Source organism: Plasmodium berghei, assembly GCF_900002375.2.
Source record: "Plasmodium berghei ANKA genome assembly, chromosome: 2".
Lineage (NCBI taxonomy): Eukaryota > Apicomplexa > Aconoidasida > Haemosporida > Plasmodiidae > Plasmodium > Plasmodium berghei.
The window spans coordinates 142,357-156,142 of NC_036160.2; the positions used below are offsets into that span (position 1 = coordinate 142,357).

The 13,786-nt window shown below is 22.6% G+C and overlaps 6 protein-coding genes and 1 pseudogene across 6 annotated transcripts, besides 1 other annotated feature; 6 read left to right on the forward strand and 1 right to left on the reverse strand.

Moving 5' to 3' along the window:
• Nucleotides 1-670: 670 nt before the first annotated feature.
• On the forward strand, nucleotides 671-1,513 carry PBANKA_0203900 (rRNA biogenesis protein RRP36, putative; the record flags this gene model as incomplete). Its single annotated transcript, XM_034564485.1, has 2 exons — nucleotides 671-827; nucleotides 1,104-1,513. 2 exons carry the CDS (start codon nucleotides 671-673, stop codon nucleotides 1,511-1,513), a joined length of 567 nt encoding a protein of 188 aa, XP_034419766.1.
• A 721-nt stretch (nucleotides 1,514-2,234) lies between these two features.
• Nucleotides 2,235-2,870, forward strand: PBANKA_0204000 (cold-shock protein, putative; the record flags this gene model as incomplete). The annotated part of the gene is made up of 3 exons (XM_034564496.1): nucleotides 2,235-2,385; nucleotides 2,475-2,528; nucleotides 2,641-2,870. 3 exons carry the CDS (start codon nucleotides 2,235-2,237, stop codon nucleotides 2,868-2,870), a joined length of 435 nt encoding a protein of 144 aa, XP_034419767.1.
• Nucleotides 2,871-3,451: 581 nt separating this feature from the next.
• On the forward strand, nucleotides 3,452-4,102 carry PBANKA_0204100 (N-acetyltransferase, GNAT family, putative; the record flags this gene model as incomplete). Its single annotated transcript, XM_034564508.1, has 2 exons — nucleotides 3,452-3,626; nucleotides 3,819-4,102. The coding sequence occupies 2 exons, from the start codon at nucleotides 3,452-3,454 to the stop codon at nucleotides 4,100-4,102; spliced, it is 459 nt and encodes a 152-aa protein (XP_034419768.1).
• A 1,048-nt stretch (nucleotides 4,103-5,150) lies between these two features.
• PBANKA_0204200 (tubulin-specific chaperone a, putative) lies at nucleotides 5,151-5,810 on the forward strand (the record flags this gene model as incomplete). Its single annotated transcript, XM_034564519.1, has 2 exons — nucleotides 5,151-5,279; nucleotides 5,442-5,810. The coding sequence occupies 2 exons, from the start codon at nucleotides 5,151-5,153 to the stop codon at nucleotides 5,808-5,810; spliced, it is 498 nt and encodes a 165-aa protein (XP_034419769.1).
• Nucleotides 5,811-6,759: 949 nt separating this feature from the next.
• Nucleotides 6,760-7,885, forward strand: PBANKA_0204300 (annotated as a pseudogene).
• Nucleotides 6,760-7,885: a sequence feature (fatty acid elongation protein, GNS1/SUR4 family, putative, pseudogene).
• Nucleotides 7,886-8,315: 430 nt separating this feature from the next.
• PBANKA_0204400 (cleavage and polyadenylation specificity factor subunit 5, putative) lies at nucleotides 8,316-9,041 on the forward strand (the record flags this gene model as incomplete). Its single annotated transcript, XM_034564530.1, has 1 exon — nucleotides 8,316-9,041. One exon carries the CDS (start codon nucleotides 8,316-8,318, stop codon nucleotides 9,039-9,041), a length of 726 nt encoding a protein of 241 aa, XP_034419770.1.
• A 176-nt stretch (nucleotides 9,042-9,217) lies between these two features.
• Nucleotides 9,218-12,445, reverse strand: PBANKA_0204500 (LCCL domain-containing protein, putative; the record flags this gene model as incomplete). The annotated part of the gene is made up of 2 exons (XM_034564541.1): nucleotides 9,218-12,153; nucleotides 12,232-12,445. 2 exons carry the CDS (start codon nucleotides 12,443-12,445, stop codon nucleotides 9,218-9,220), a joined length of 3,150 nt encoding a protein of 1,049 aa, XP_034419771.1.
• Nucleotides 12,446-13,786: the final 1,341 nt, after the last annotated feature.

Sequence of the window (13,786 nt, forward strand, 5' to 3'; positions counted from 1 at the left end):
TTTTAATGACATTTCCCTGGTGAATTTATTTTAAATGGGATGATTTTTTCAGCCAACTATACAGCAATATCTCGAATCCTTTTCTTTTTTTCATTTAAAAGCTTTCATTTTAAATTTTTCATTTCCTTTTTTATTTAAAAATTTTAACTTCCTTTTTCATTTCCTTTTCGCTTCTTTTTCCTCTGCTTTCTTTTCCACATACTTTCACCGTTTTAGGCCAAAATTATTTGCGCAGAAATCGGCGATAATTTTTTGAACTTCAAAAAATTTATATATATCCAAAGATGCATATTAAAATTAAGAGAATGAAAATCGTAGCAAAATATATTCATATATGTACATAATTACATATATATATAATATAAGATGGTGATAGAAATGTGAATAATATAATAAGCGTAAGTTGTATAAATATATTTTATTTTATTTCTTATTTATTTAAAGATATGCAAATTTTAACCAAGTATAAAAGGAAGAGTTTAAATAAAAAATTTGCAAATTTTAATTATTTAAAAAAATTAAAAACAGATATAAATACTATTCTATTTTGTTATAACATATATTATTTTATTTGAGCAAAGAAATATAACACCCTTGCAAATGCGCGTATAAAGAATAGTCAAATAATAATAATAAGTATATATGATTTCCTATAAATTGTTAAATTAAAATGGAAAAACAACCACAAAAGAAAAACAAAAAACAAAAAATAAAAAAGAGTCAAAAACCAATAACAGTAAGTAACAGAAAGCCTTTCAATGTCTTTGATAAAAATAACAAAACACAAAAACCATTAGTTCGAGATCCTCGTTTTTCAAATTTATCGGGTAAAATATAAAATTGTTTTATTATGTTAATAACATATTCTAAACCTAAAAGATCCTTTTTTATGTATACATTTGTTTTATTCTTAATACATATATCAAATAATATTATTCGATACAATATTGTACATATAAATAAAATGGATATAATATGAAAAAAGACGCACATAAATTGGATAGTAAAAGAATGAATATTCAACATAATTTAAATATAAAAAATAAATATATGTATTTAACTTATTTCATATTATACATAATTTTGTCTTTTCTTTTTTATAGGTTCATTTAATCCTAACTTTTTTAGAAATGCATATAAATTTTTATATGATACAAGGGAACATGAAAAAGAAGAAATTGAAAAAAAATTAAAAAATAAAAATTTAAATCAAGAAGAAAAAAATAAATTAAAAAATGCATATAGTAATTATAAAAATACAGATGCAATACTTAAAAAAAAAGAAGATGAAAGGAAATTAAAATCACAATTAGTTAAGCAAGAAAAAGAAAATATTTTGAAAAAAAATAAAACTCCATATTATTATAGCGATAGGACGATTAAAAAAATGGCACAAGAAAAGGGAGATAATAAAATTGATGTAAAAAAAATTATTAAAAAGGAAAAAAAAATGTTGCAAAAGGAAAGAAAAAACAATATGATTCCCCAAAGAAGATATGTTGATGAAAGTTAGAATAAAGAAACGTTATTTCTTATCCATATATATGTACTATACATACACAATATAGAGGAATAAATGCAAAATGAATGTTTACCTTTTAAAAACCAATAAAAAAAATGAGATTCCCAAATATTTCGATTTTGTACATATATAAGGATTATAGCTTTTGCTCACCTACTATTTTTTATTAATTTTTTCTTATCTCTTTTTATTGTTTTTACTCGTTTTTCTTTTATTTAAACATTCCCAAACATCCATAAACCACACGCATATTCCCCTTCCGATTAAGGAATTAAACTTGGAAATGTTATATTTTGCATTACCATCCCAATTTATTTTGTTTTACCACTATTATTTCCATTTTTTTTTTTTATATTTTATCACATTTTTATGGAAAGGCTAATAACCATCCCCAAATATGTGTGAAGTATATCTACACTTTTTTTGTACAATTTTTTTTTGCAATTCTATTTATATACATATATTATGTATGCATATTTATTTGTTTGTTAACTTTTTTTATTTAAAAATTTTTTTTTATTTCAAACGTAATAATATTACCACATTTGTTAGATTCCGGTTCGCTAAAATATCAACTTTGCATATATTTTTTTGAATTATTTAAGTTGAAAAAAAATTATAAAAAACTTCTACATTTCCCGGTGTAGAGATTGTGGATACAATATAAATATATTCTTTATTTATTCATATTCATTTTTTATAATACTACAAAATGCATTCCATGCTACTTAAAAAAAAAACAAAATATAATTTTGGAATTTTTATGAATCCTTATTTTTCTAGTTTAATCAATCGCGAACAAAATAATAAAATCACTGGAAATGTAATTAAGTTTGATAAAAGAAAAGGATACGGATTTATAAGTACTACCCAATATTGTATTATGCATATAGCAATTTGTTTTCCTCATTTTTCCTTATCTTATTTTTCCTTATCTTATTTCTTTTTCAAGAACCCAACGATGGAGGGCCTGATGTGTTTGTTCATTATACAGAAATTTGTCAGAGTATAATTTTGATTAAATACATGGATGTACATATATTTTTTCCCCTAACTTAAAATGTATTATGTGTAATATTTTCCCACATTCAAACTTTTGATAATTTTTTATTTTATAGATAGGAGTTTTTCAGTAACAAATGAAGAAAAAAAAAAATTGGAATGGCATTCTAATATAAATTTAACGAACAAAAAAGACGAATTTAATTATGAACATGATAACCCCAAAAAAAAAGAAATTCAAAATGAATTTAAATATTTAATACCTGGGGAAAGAGTTAAGTTTCATGTTATTTATGATCGAACTAGCCATTCAAGCAAAGCAATAAATGTTGAATTTATTGATTGAATAAAAAAAACAACCACAATATTTCGAAATGAAAAAAAAACTGTACAAAGATATAGATATCTCTTTGATGATAATCTTTTATTTTTTTATGTTTACCAATTTATAAAACTTGTACAAATAATGTATACTATACCAAAAGTCACAAATAAATTCATTCTTAAATTAATCAACTATTTGAAGCTTCAACAATTTACGTTCTCTTTACTATCCATACAATTTGTTTCTATAGTTATTGCTACTTTTTTTTTTTTTTTATAATACATTTGAATTTACCATTTATTTATATATTTTATTCATATTATTATCACTATTTACCACACAAATTGTTTTTGTATTTTTTTTTTATTTAGGCTCTTAAAATTTTGCCATATAAAAAATAACGCAATATAACAATGCTTATTACATTTTATAAATACATTACGAATATAAGTATAGTATCATAAAATATGTATTACCTTTATTTTGTTTCCTGAAAAAAAAAGTATTAAAATTATATGAACAATCACCTAATTTTCTGATTTTTTTTTTTGATAATGTGAATTTAGTGATTTATAATACTCATTTAAAATAAAAAAATAAAAATGGCTAGCTATCAATTTTTTAGCTATATAGATTTATACAAAATTAATAATGTCAATTTAGATCCTTTTACTGAAGTATTTAATGATGAGTTTTATTTGAAATATATTTATAAATGGCCACATATGAACATTATTACAAGGGAAATGGATGATCATATCAGCGGATATATTATAGGTATGCAAATAATAAACTCGAATTTACTTGATCATGTTCATATATACATGTAAAAAAGCGAATAAGCTTTTTGGAAATTTGGGTACCTAATTTATATGGTGTGAAAATGCATACCCTCTATAAAAAATCGTTATAAATATGAACGAGCCAAAGCTAAACTAAGCACATTTTATTAAAATTTTTTTTTTGTAGGAAAAGAAGAAGGTCTAGATAAGGAATATCATGGGCATGTAACGGCATTATCAATTGAAGAAGATAGTCGAAGAACTGGGAAAGGTATTGATTTAATGAATGAATTTGAAAAAATATCTAATAATATTCATAAGGGGAATTTTGTAGATTTATTTGTTCGTATCACAAATGATCCAGCAATAAGTATGTATAAAAAATTAGGTTATATTGTTAACGAAGAAATTGTTAATTATTATTGCAATAATGAAAGTGCTTTGGATATGCGAAAGTATCGTAATGGATAATTTTAATGGTAAAAAAAAGGGAAGAAAATACAACCCGTAATTAATAAACAAAGTTATAAGGGAGGATGTGTGTGTGCATAAATTTGATACTGCAATCAGAATATTCCCTATATTATTATTTTTTTCTTCTTCTTTACCTTTTATTTTTATTATAATGTTTATTGTGAATAATGCGACCTTTCATATGTGTAAAAATAATGTTTTCCATAAGTAGAACATGTAAGGGTGTGAATATATATATTACCCACCTTTTATTTTCCCCATAATGCCAAATTATATAATAGTATGAACGTACATATAATTTATGTACATATTTTTTTTAATTTTACCATCAATTTATAATGTTTTATTCGTATAATTAACTTATTTAAATTTCTTTTTTTTCGAATTTTAAAATTTTTATTTTAAAAAAATACATATATAGCATTGTAGAATGATATATACGAATGTTTTCAACCCCTTTTTCATTTTGTGTGGATTTAGATAATATATCAAGCATTCGCACAAATATACTTTATACAAAAATATTTAGAAAATAAATAAATATATATGAATAGCAAATACAAAGGTTAAAGGCATTATTATTTTATTTATTTTGAGATGTATAATATATACGTGCATAATTATGAACGTAAATATACACATGTATGGATATTCTTTTGAGAAATTTACAAGCAAAGTACTATATATACGCTTAAATAAAACATTTTAAATCTCCAATGTCAGCAAGTGTGCATGCATATATATATATATATATATATATATATATATATATATATGCAAGGACATTTGTATGAACTATTTTCCAATAATGTATATATACATTCTCTTATTTTCTTTTCACTTTAGTCAAAAAAAAAATAACTCTATTAAAAAAAGAAAAAAAAACACACACACAATATCAAAGATAAAAACAAAATAAAGCACTATCTATTTATTCCCATAACTAAACGACAATTTTAAAGAATAAAATTTTTATTGGCAATTTATCGAAAGTTATACTTCAATATATTTACATACTATATAAATACTAAAACGAGAAGTCACAATGGAAAACCTTCTTATAAATCTTAAAAGCCTGAAAATAAATCATGGAGCTGTTCGAAGGCTTTTTAAGGAGCTATGCTATTATGAAAAAGAAGAACAGGAATTAAAAAATAAATTAAGTAGCAACAAGGTTTGTTCATACATGTATATACATACTCTCTAATTAGTTAATAATAAAAATGATAAATATATTTTATCTACAAAATTAGCATAATTTATTTAAATTTCTTATAAAAAAATAGCTATATCTTATTTTTTGTTATTTATTTGTTTTATTTAATATTTTACGCAGGGTGAAAATAAATCACCAAATCAGATTGCCAGCACTAATGATATTTTACAAGAAACAACACGAGTACTTGCACACACAAATGCAAATTTTCAAAATAGTCTTAAAAAATTAATTGAAATAATTAATACTAAATTTACAAATATCCTCAAAATAAATACAAAAAATATAACATTTTGTTCAAATTATTCTGAAGAAAATTTAAAAGAAAAATGTGGCGAATTTTATGAAGATATTTTTAAAGAAGTTAATGCAATTAATGAAACTTTACAAAATATTTTTGAACATATTAAGGATATGACATTGCCTATTTGCAACTCTAACATTACTAATAATACAGTTACACCACAAGAAGATTATGTAGAAATATAAGGACATAAAAAACAAAACTTAACTTTTTTTTCATATAATTAATATATTTCCGTATACATTATAAAATTCTATTAAATTATTATTTTTTTTTACTTTTCGAATTTGTACATATTTCCTGCATTATTATTTATTCATTATATCCCTATTATTCGTCTGCGTTCTATTTTTGCTCTAATTTTCTCATAACACACTAACAAAATTAAAGAGCAATTGTTAGACAAAAAAATATGTATTTTTATGACAAATCTAATCATATAATTCACCTTATATTTCAGTTCTTATTAGAAATATCGACATTTTAAATGTAATAATAATAGAGGAATGAAAAAAAAATTAACAAAAATATAAAATAAAGCTAAATGGAATATGTGCATATATTTGGGTGTACAACATAAAAATGGGGCACACATTAAAAATACTTTTTTGTAATAATTTAATTTTCATTGTTTTATAGTTTTTCCATTTTATGGATTTATGCTTTTTCTTAAATTTTTTCTTATATTTCTCTTAATGCTCTTTATCTTTTTCCAAACTTACATGCATTTTTTAAATTTTAAACAGCTCTGTACATTGATATTAACAAGATATGCACATACAGGACATGAAATGATATGCATACACGTATATACACACACATATATATGTATCAAATTATTACCTAATACTTATTTAAAAAAAGTGTGTGCATATTTTTATTTTTCGTGATAAATAAGAACAATATTATAAGCATAGGAAGGAAATCCAAAAAAGGCAATGAACAAGACAAAAAAATTAAAAAGAAATAATCAGTATAAGTAGCGAAATTAGAAAACGTCATATTTTCTAAAAATATATGAACAGTTCAGGCAAATTAAATTAAAAAAAAACCCCCCCCAAATAACCCCAATTTAGCAAAGTGGGATAAATAGATAACCAAAATTAATTTAAAAAAAAAAATGGGGACTAAGTAATGATAAAAACAAATGAAAATGAAATTTTTCGAATAATCGATAATATCAGGAATTATCCACAAACCCCTGTTTTCACAGTAGAAAATAAATTTCCTATTTTGAATTATTTCACATTTTCATGGTTAGCAAATAATTATTCTTTTCATAGTTTAAGAAAAGAAAAAGTAAAAAATGAATATATGTTTCGTATTGTAAAATCTATGTAAATGTGATGTTGTGGACACAAATTTCTATATACACAAATTTTCATTTATTTCACTTTTGATTATTTTAGGGAAAGATAATTTACCCCTTTTTTTGGGTTTATTAAATTTGTACATGAAAAATATTTTATCGCCAAAGCTTTTGTATTGATATATATATTAATTTGTAAATATGGTCATGTATTTATGAAGAATAAAAAAGAAATAAAATTAAAGTGGATAATAATAATAATAATATGGAATTTTTTATTATTTTGTTTTAATATTATAGTAACTATTAAATGATTACCAGTATTTATTTATATAGTAAATAATTATACAATAAATGGCTTATTAGCAATCCCTCCAATTTATGTGTGTGGTTTTGGTTCTGTTGGATTATAGATATTTTTATTTATTATATCGAAATATATTGAATTATTTGATACAATATTTTTAATTTAAAAAAAATAAAATAACATTATTACGTTGGTATCATCATTCAACTGCTTTATTATACACATGGGATACATATTTTGTTGAGTTACAAGCTGGATTTATTTTTATATTAACAAATTCCTTTGTTCATATATTTATGTATTTTTATTATTTTTTAGCTACGATATATAACAAGCCATTGAAATGGAATAGTTTCGTTACCATTATTCAAATTCTCCAAATGATATGTGGCATACTATTGACTATATATTGTTTATATATATATTATATTTATAAATATAGTAATAATTGGAATTCTAATTTAATTCAAGAATTAAAAAACTATTCTTTTCACTATGATCATTATATATCCAGAAAAAATATATTTTTTGCATGCCTCATGTATTTATCTTATTTTTATTTGTTTATCATGTATTTTCTAAACAGGTATACTTCTGGTATGCAAAGAAATTCTTTATTTCCAAAAAAAAAACTTGATATATAATTGTGTCAAACTTGTTTACCGAATTTATTTGGCATATCTATCTATGCATTTTTTATTTCTATTTTTATTTCTCATTTTTTCCGACGAATTAAAGTGTTGCTACATTATTATCGCATATCAAAAAAAAAGTGCAATTACTCAACTTGCGAATAAAAATAAACCTTTAAATTTATAAAAATTGTATATCCAATTTTATAAAAATAATCAAATTTTATGAATACATGGATGGAATATGCACATTTAAAATAATTATCCCTAATAAATATAAAGCTCATAAATGAATGAAAATACTAAGTGTTTTTACAATTGAGAGTCAGTTCCTTTCTTTTAAAAAAATGTATTTTTGTTTTTATTCAGAATAATGAACACTCATTTGTACAAGTTTGGCTTATCACAACGAAACATCATCCATTTCCTCTATCCCAACTAAATGGCAACGTCAAATCCAACACAAGGAATTGGCATAATTAATGCAAATGTTGGAAGTAAAGAAAGTAAATCCGAATGGGTATTATATCCTCAAGATAGTTACGAATTTAACATAGATGAAAAATTAAAAAAAAAATTTATAATAGATACTGAAAAATATAAAAAAAGGATAAATTCATATAACAAAAATGGGATTAGAAATACAGTAATAGCAATTTTGTTATGTCATCGACATGAATATCCTCATTTATTATTATTACAAAATTTATCAACTCAAGAATATTATTTTTTAGGAGGTAAATATAATTCATGGGAAAAACCAGGGGATGTTTTAAAAAAAAAATTACAAAAATATATTAATAAAATTCAAGATATACATTTTTCTGTAAATAAATTAAATATAAATGACCAAACTGGAAATGCAAAAAATAAAGATGAAATATTTGATGTAGGTGAGTTTTTAGGAGAATGGTGGAAAACACAATATGCTTCTGTTTATTTATCGTATTTACCTGCCCATGTAACACGTCCTAAAGAATGTGCAAAATTATATCAAGTTACTATTCCAGATAAATGTATATTCCATCTTCCTCCCGGTTTTACTTTAAAAGCAATACCTTTATTTGATTTAAATAATTGTGGAATAGCAATTAGTGGATTGTCTAGCATATTATCACGTTTTAAGTTGTCTTTTATGGTTCAAGATAAAAATGATAATATTTCTTAACTAATAAAATAATTATTAGAAATTTTAATTTTATAGATTCTACCTTTATATAGTTATTTATCCAAATTTTCACATTTTTTTGTTATTTCACATATATAGTTATGTAAACATTTGAAGAAATAAGACTAACCCATTTAAAATATCTTAAATGGAAACCGAACTAAAATTTTAATCCATTAATTTTTAATAATTTGTATCGAAAGTATAGTTGTTCGAGAATTTCCACATGAATATTGCGATTCTAAACAAGTAGATGTTAATATAAGTTTGTTATCATTTATTTGGATATTTTTAATGCCTACATAATATTCATTCGATTTTAATTCGACATTTTTAATTACTGAAACTCCATTTACTTCTATAAAATTTTTTTGGATAGAATCAAAATATATATTTCCTATAAGAATTTGAATTAAATAATTTCCATTTTCATATACTTTAAATGTCCAATAATTTGATTCACATGTTAGTTTGCTTACACATTGTTCATTTGTAGATGCAGGTGGAAAAACAATACCATCTGAATACATTATATTATGAAAAAAATTATTTATGGGTTCTATTTTACTTCTAACATCTTGAAATTTTACACTATTTATTTCATTTTTTTTATTTTCTTTTAATTCTAATGAAATGTTTGAATCTACTTTTCTTTTCCAACCATATCCAAAATTACCATAATCAATAAATACCTCACCTGAATCTACTAAAAATTTATTAGGAATTTTTAAATCATCTTTATTTTTAAATACAATTGAATAGCTATTTGGTATTGAGTAATATAAAGGTGAAAAATTATTAATTTTTGTAGGAATGATTTGAGAGATTTTAAATGATAAAATCTCATTTTGTTCTTCTATATGCTTATTTATAGATAATACATTATTTTGTAACTTTCCGATAAAGTCTGACCCATTTAACTCTTTTATTAGAAGTAAAAATCTACATTCTTTTTCATACTCATTTAAATTATTAACATCTTTGTCATTTACATTTTTTAAACAAATACCTGCATGAACTGCTGCTTTACAAATCGGCGATTCTAAAGAATACAAATCGGACCCATATATATTTTTATTACTTGATTCTGCATTTTTAATACAATTATATGGACATGAAACAATGAATATGTCTCCATAAATTAAAGGATTAATATCTGGAATGTCGTTTAAAGTATTATCACAATCTACTACATCTATTATGGCATGATGGTTCATATATTCATTATCTATTATATTACATGAATTTCCAATTAATTCAAATGATCCACCAGTTTCTAAATTATTAACAAACATATCACGTATTTCAATTTTTACAGATGTGGTAATAATTGAGTGTTCAAATTTTTTTGTATTGTATTCTATATTAGATGTATAAAAAATAGGAACTAAAATTTTGGTGTCATCAAAATGTAATAAAATTTCTGAAGGCCATGTTAATATATTATCTTGTGGTTTGAATCGAAATTTATTTATTTGAACAGGCTTTTTAAAATATATTGTTATATATTCTCCTATTGACCCATTTGCAGTTTTCCAAATATTGTGTTTTTTATCTATATGGTAAGTATTCAAACTAGACATACAATTAAATTGTTTTGATATACTTGATGATTCTACACATTCTTTAAAATTAATATTTTCTGGAGATGATAATATTTCTTCTTCTCCAGTGCATATTGTTGGTAAAATTTTTCTTTTTTGTAAAAATAACAAAAATGGTATATTTTTTTTATTTTGAAAATTAATATATGTTTTATTTTTTAGAGGAATAAACCATATTTTTAATTTTGTTTGCTCTTTACTTTTTATATTTAATAAATCTATTGTATCATTTGTATTCTGAATTTTAATAATAGATTCATTTATCCATACTAACGGAAATTCTTTATCAATTGGAGTTGCAATATACAAATTTGAATTTCCACTTACTTCTAATGAAAAGGAATCAAATTTGGGTTCTATAAAAGTTCTTAATAGATGTAAATCATTGTATCTCATTTTATTCGAAATATTTTCAATTATCCAATCTGTTTCATTTTTATATGCCATCTCATTTACATCTAACAATCCAATCTCAAATAATTCAGGATCAACAGAAGAAAATCTGGAATTAGAAATAAAATTTTCACTATATAAATAATTTGATCCAATCTCTTGTTCATTTATTCTGCTAGATTTCCATAACAATTTAAAATAAGATGATTCTCCTTTTTCATATTTTAAATTTGATAAATGAGAAATTTCAACAATTATTTTATTTTTTTCGCCACCTATTAATTCAATAGGGTTAGATACCCTCTTTGATATGTTATTTGTTTTATTGTCTATTATATAATGAACTTTATTTTTTTCATAATTTTTTTCAGTTTTTATTTCATTCACATTGTTATTATTATTTATATGCCGAATTACCTCTTCAAAATCTTTTATAATAACAATTCTGTTATTTATGAATATTCGAACAGAGCAATCACTATCTACTATAATTGTATATATTCCACTAACTGGAGCTAACAAATATCCTTCATATCGAATAGAATATTTATAAAAAGATATTAAATTTCCTGATGGAGATTTATTATTATATATAAAATTTATATCTTTTATTATTTTTGAAATTATTGGAATCCCTTCAAAAAATGGATTGTTAAAATACGAAGCTTTTAATCCATATGTTATTGATTCATTTTCATATCCTTTTACATTTTCACATATTTCATCTGAATTTTTTAAATTTTCTTTTTCTTTTTTTATATCTTCATCTATCTTTTTAATAATTTTTTTACTATTTTCTAATTCATTTGAATTATATTCTATTTTATTTATAGAATCAGAACTTTTTTTAATCCAATCATTTATTTTGTTAATTCGAGAATTTATTAGTTCATGTTTATTACCACACAATAAATCATATTTATGTACCATACTATTTATTCGCAATTTTAAACTATTTAATCTATCATTTAATCTGTCTGCTTCTAAAGATTTACCTTCAAACATTCTTTTTGCATCTATTCTTATTTTATCATAGTTTATTACACCTGCACAATAATCCCAATCTCTTTCTCCTTTTCCCAAAAGCTGCACTTCGACATAGCACCATTCCCTCCCTAGAAAAAAAAAAAGTAAACCAAATAAAGCATAACTAGCCAAATAAGAGAAAGTTATCGAAACAAATATGTACATACCAGTGGTCCCATCAGGAGATGTTGTATTTGCGCAATCGGTGTATGTTTGATCATCATGTAAAAATGCAGCAGAGCAAAGCCTTCCATCCAATGTTTTTCTATGCTGTTGTCTAAATTCTGTTATTTTTTCTAACGAGTTTCCTTGTTCTTTTGAATATATTAAAATGGTTGTAATAACCAAAAAAATGAATATTATACAATCCAACCTTTTCATAACGACTTGTTTAAAATAGAATGGAAAATATTTGGAAGTAAAAAAATTAGTATTATAAATATAAATACAATAAAAAATATAACAAATATAAATAAATAAAATACAAATAAAAATATATCGCTACGCTTTTCTCTTTTGTAAGTATAAATTTCATCCATACTACATACACTATAGCAATAAATACACACACATATATATATATATATATATATATATATATATAAATACCAACTATTGTACAATTAGCATATTTTTTATATTATATATTCTTAATTTTTTTGGGGCATTAATCGAAAAAATATCATAAAGTATAAACTTAAAAAATTTCTATAATTACATTTTTTTAAATGTGTCTTATTATAATCAGAATATATTTGGACAATAACTGTTCAGTACCTTCAATCAAAATACAATAACAATAAAAATAACTAATTTTCAAACGATGATATTTGTATTGCTATTTCTAAATTACGATGTTGTAACAACATATGAAGGATTCAAATTATTTTATTATGGACAAGAAACAAATTTATTATCAAAAAAAATTGAATAGCCTCACTCAATCTCTTAAATTGTATATGCTTAAATCATTTTTTCTTTTTAATACTAGAACATTGTTGTTTCCGCTAGTTATATTTATTATTTTTGTGCATATACACACATAATTCATCTATAACAACACACTGTATATACACATATATACTCAAACATATTTTTTTTAATTACGTTGCGCATTTAACAAATATCAAATTTGTTTTTATTTATTTTATTCTGTGCTCTTTCAATAAGTCGGAAAATCATCAAAATATATTTTTTCAATCCTCCCAATGGGACCTAATTAAAAATTTACCATTTAGTTCCTTGTTTAACCAAAATTTTAATTGAAAAAGGTTATAAAAAATGTGTTAATTTGTTTTTTTCCTTTTTAATTCAAATGAAGCCAATAAAAAAAAAAAAACATATAACTTTTAAAATGGACTTATATACATATGCACACAAAAAACATATGTACAACTTTCATAAAATATGTTTAACACTACAAAAAAGAAAATATACTTAATTTTGTAAATGCTTTAAAGACAATAAATAACAATAAAAAAAATATATCTTATGCGGATTTGTCACGAACATGTATATATACATATTTATGCAGTTTAAACATTGCAAATATAGTAAAGGATAAACGAATATGACAATATAAGATATAAATTTCCCGTGTATGCATGAATATTGTTTACTCCTTTTTATCCAAAAGTTGGGAAATATACACAATATACTCATTAGTTTAATTATGTATTTAATTATCCATTCATAATAAACGAATGCCATAATATGCGAATT